At 35.6% G+C, this 3,508-nt stretch overlaps 1 protein-coding gene and 1 long non-coding RNA gene across 6 annotated transcripts in view; one reads left to right on the top strand and one right to left on the bottom strand.

Moving 5' to 3' along the window:
• LOC109543087 overlaps positions 1-3,508 on the bottom strand; it is a 24,268-nt gene that overhangs the window by 1,883 nt on the left and 18,877 nt on the right. For 2 of the 5 annotated variants that reach the window (XM_019912614.2, XM_019912617.2), the window contains 2 exons: positions 3,184-3,498; positions 444-845 (listed from right to left, as the gene is read on the bottom strand). In XM_019912614.2, the coding sequence (XP_019768173.2) occupies positions 444-845; positions 3,184-3,498 (717 nt within the window). The remainder of the gene's footprint in view (positions 1-443; positions 846-3,183; positions 3,499-3,508) is intronic. The other 3 variants (XM_048668642.1, XM_019912615.2, XM_019912616.2) reach the window with 3 other exon arrangements.
• Positions 964-3,508, top strand: part of LOC125505219 — a 2,621-nt gene continuing 76 nt past the window's right edge. The window contains exons 1-2 of the long non-coding RNA XR_007282017.1: positions 964-1,502; positions 3,165-3,508. The exon at positions 3,165-3,508 is cut by the window's right edge and continues 76 nt beyond it. This is a non-coding gene — a long non-coding RNA (uncharacterized LOC125505219). The remainder of the gene's footprint in view (positions 1,503-3,164) is intronic.

The raw sequence follows: 3,508 nt of genomic DNA, 5'->3' as shown, positions 1-3,508 counted from the left end.
AGAAATAAATGGCCTTTTTAGAAAGTAAACCATGGATGGGGAAATGTTGGCAGTTTTCTCAAAAAAGGCTTGAATTCAAGAAGTTTTAGATTTGCGTAATTTTTTTTGAGTTTCAAACTCCACTTGAACATGACGCTGCTTTTTTCGAAGTTTCTCAAGAACCATTCGATGCATGTTAATATTTCGTTGCTTTTAGGTTTCAGCCGCGAGTCGCAGTCGCAGTCGCACCACAGAAACCGTACCTTTAGGTCTGTACACACCATAACACGATCTGCAACTCGCGTCCGCTACCGCGTGCATTTCTGTGATTTTTTTGCTAAAACATTAAACCAGTCTTCGAAGTTACCAAGTAGATTTTGTATGTCGCAAGAATTATGAATCCAAGACTAAATCTCGAAGCATTCGAAAAAACCTTTCTAATAAATATTGGCGCAATAACTTACCATCTGGGCAAGCAGGCAATGTCTCAACATTCTGGTTAACTTCCCCTTGTTCCGGCTCACCTTCCCACCGGGAAAGTCTTTCCTTCCGTGTACTTCGATCCTTGCGTCCATCAGGCTCGCTCCCGAAGTCCGCAGATTGAGTTCGTACTTCTCCAAACGGAGGAGCATCCTCATATGGAGGACCACTTTCAAAATGTGTTCCTGGGGGTCCATTGAAAAAATCTGGAGGAGGACCATCTGCAAACTCATGCCGTCCTCGCCCTCCTCTAAAACCACGACCTCTTCCACGATGGTGGAAAGGATCAACAAATGGGCGTCCCCTAGGGCCTCCCCTGAAGAACTCAGGTGGACCTCCATCAAAATCGGCGTTGAATCCAGATGGACCCTCTCGGAACGACGCTGCTGCAATATTAACGGTGTTCAGATATAGTTTTAATTTAATAAAAAACAACAATATCAAATAATCAAAAATATTTCACATGATAAACAAAATCCGTCCTACGTCTACTATGGAGATTTTAAAATTTGCAAGCACATCACAAATATGCTTGCAGTTGGTAAAAAACAAATTCCACCTTTATAAAACACCTGTTTAACAGACTCTGCTATTTATCACACTATTTATCAGTACATAAAGAATTTCAGGTCGCTTATATTCCATGCAAATATGATAATTCTGGACACGTTTGCAGAATCAGTTCAATAAGTGAACCGTGTAGTTTGAAAGTGGTCTAACTACATTTATATTTAAATCAAGGAATTTAATATTTAACAAGTTAACCTCATTTTTTGTGGCAATTGCGTTTGTTGAATTTAATTAATATAAAACTTAAAATTTAATATTAAATTTTCGAAATTATTTCAATCATTTCAGAACAAAACAAGAACATTTAGTTCAGATAGTGAAGAAGAAATTGAAACTAATGATTTAAAAAAATCGAAAAAGAATCAGGATTATAGAACAATATTCGCCTTCAGAGGACGGAGATACGAACTGCAATGGATAAAATATTGAGGAATCATACATCCAAAAAGTGGGAAAAATTGAACGAAATTCAGGTAAAAGAAATTGTACTCAAACCGGAAATATCGTAGCTGTAAAAATTTTCCAAAACAAAGATTGCTTGCGCAGTTATCGGACTGCTCGTATGAAAAAATATGATAAAGAATATTTTAAAGCGGTTTTGGGGCTTGACAGATTTTAATAATTAAAATGTATCGTATTACGAAGCTGTTGAGGGAAAAATTGTGAAACGAAGACGTTCAACAAACGGAAAAGGTTCAGCAAGAAATTGAAGCTTTAAGATTTTACGAGATTTAAGTATTTGTTAAATATAAAAACGGAAAAGTTCCTATCTGTAAAAAACTATCCTTGGTACTTATTTCATTTATAGGAACTTTTTTGCGTCGAAAATAAAATTAAAACCCGTTAATGAGTGAACTCATTGGGAGTGGAGGTACTTAAACTTACAAACTTCTATTTGGCTATTTTGAATCAAATGTTTGATCTTTGAATCGACTGAATTTACTTGCGTCTTTTACCACAATTTGATAAGAAATGCTCTTTTAGTTACCGGAGCGCAAATTAGTTACCGGAGTTTAGGACCAAAGCTGACACCTACGACGCATTTAAGCTCAAAGTTTAAAAGAATTCTGGATTAGTAAATTACATTAATTTAGAAATATCACCTTGTCGGTTAGATAGAGATTTTGTAATATTTGCACCCCATGTGTATGATTTTTATAGCCGCAAGTTTCTAAATCGACAATTTAATTTCGACTAATGTCTTACAGGCAAGTATTTTCTGTTCTTAAAATACAACAGTTTTTTTGTGTCATAAATATTTCTTATATTTAGTTTTTTTGCGATTATTGGTAAAAATTAGGGCTCGGAATTTTTTAAAATCTGATATTCGAATATTCGTTTAGTGGTTTATTTCAATAGTAAAATTATTCGAATACTCGAATATCTAACAAATATTCGAATAATCGAGTATACGAATATTCGAGTATTCCAATATTCGTTAGATATTCGAGTGTTCGTTTTCCGTTCACCGTTTTCCAAGAAGAAAAATCGTTATCTCATATCATTTTTGGCAACTAGCCACAACGGATAAAAAAGTGCCTTTGTCGGCACATTAATTGTAACACCGCGCAAAAGTTGATAACGCGTATCACCAGAACATAGAGACGTAATTTTACATTCATTTGCAGGAGAGTAAATATGATTATTTTCATTTGCTTGTAAATATATGGGTATTTGCTTAAATGCTTGTAGAATATGAATCATTTATTTTATAAAAGTATACAAAGTGCATATAAAGATATTTGCACCTTGTGAGTTTGATAATGTTGGTGTATTCGAGTATTCGATTATTCGAGTTATGACTACACATAATTATTCGCTTTTTGAATATTCGAATATTCGAATACTCGAATTATTCGAGTTTGATTCCGAGCCCTAGTAAAAATGTATCAATAACTTTGAATTACGTTCCGTAGTACATTTGGTACTGAATTTATACTTTATCAAGTCGTAATAAGAAACCTGATGAAATGAACTAACATTAATGTTAATCGTAAAAAAGTATCAGCTCTATTTGAAATTCAGATCAAATTGAACTAGGATTATTATTCAGGTGGTATGCCTATACTAAAGAATTGATAAATAATTAGGAATATGGTTGTAATATTTTTTGCAGTTTGTAACATTGTTTTAAGCAATCAACAAGCCGCTCACCTCCTCTGCCTCTCGGGCCATTACCGCGACCAAAAAATCCTCTTCCACGCATTCGCATACCTCTCGACCCAAAATCGTCTCTCATTGGTGGCCCAAAATCGTCTCTCATCGGTGGACCAAAATCGTCTCGAATTGGCGGACCAAAATCGTCTCGAATAGGCGGACCAAAATCATCTCTCATCGGCGGGCCATAATCGCTTCTCAGTGGAGGTCCGAATTCTTCGCGCATTGGTGGGCCATAACCTTCATCCATTACAGGGGGACCAAAATCGTCACGAGGGAAAAATTCTGGACCATCTCTTCCTCTTCCACGACCTGAACAAAT

This window comes from Dendroctonus ponderosae, unplaced genomic scaffold, assembly GCF_020466585.1.
Source record: "Dendroctonus ponderosae isolate FM_Combo_2020 unplaced genomic scaffold, Dpon_F_20191213v2 Dpon_F_20191213_7, whole genome shotgun sequence".
Taxonomy (NCBI): Eukaryota; Metazoa; Arthropoda; class Insecta; order Coleoptera; family Curculionidae; genus Dendroctonus; species Dendroctonus ponderosae.
The sequence above is the reverse complement of the archived record's forward strand: the minus strand, read 5'-3'. Positions and strand labels throughout refer to the sequence as shown.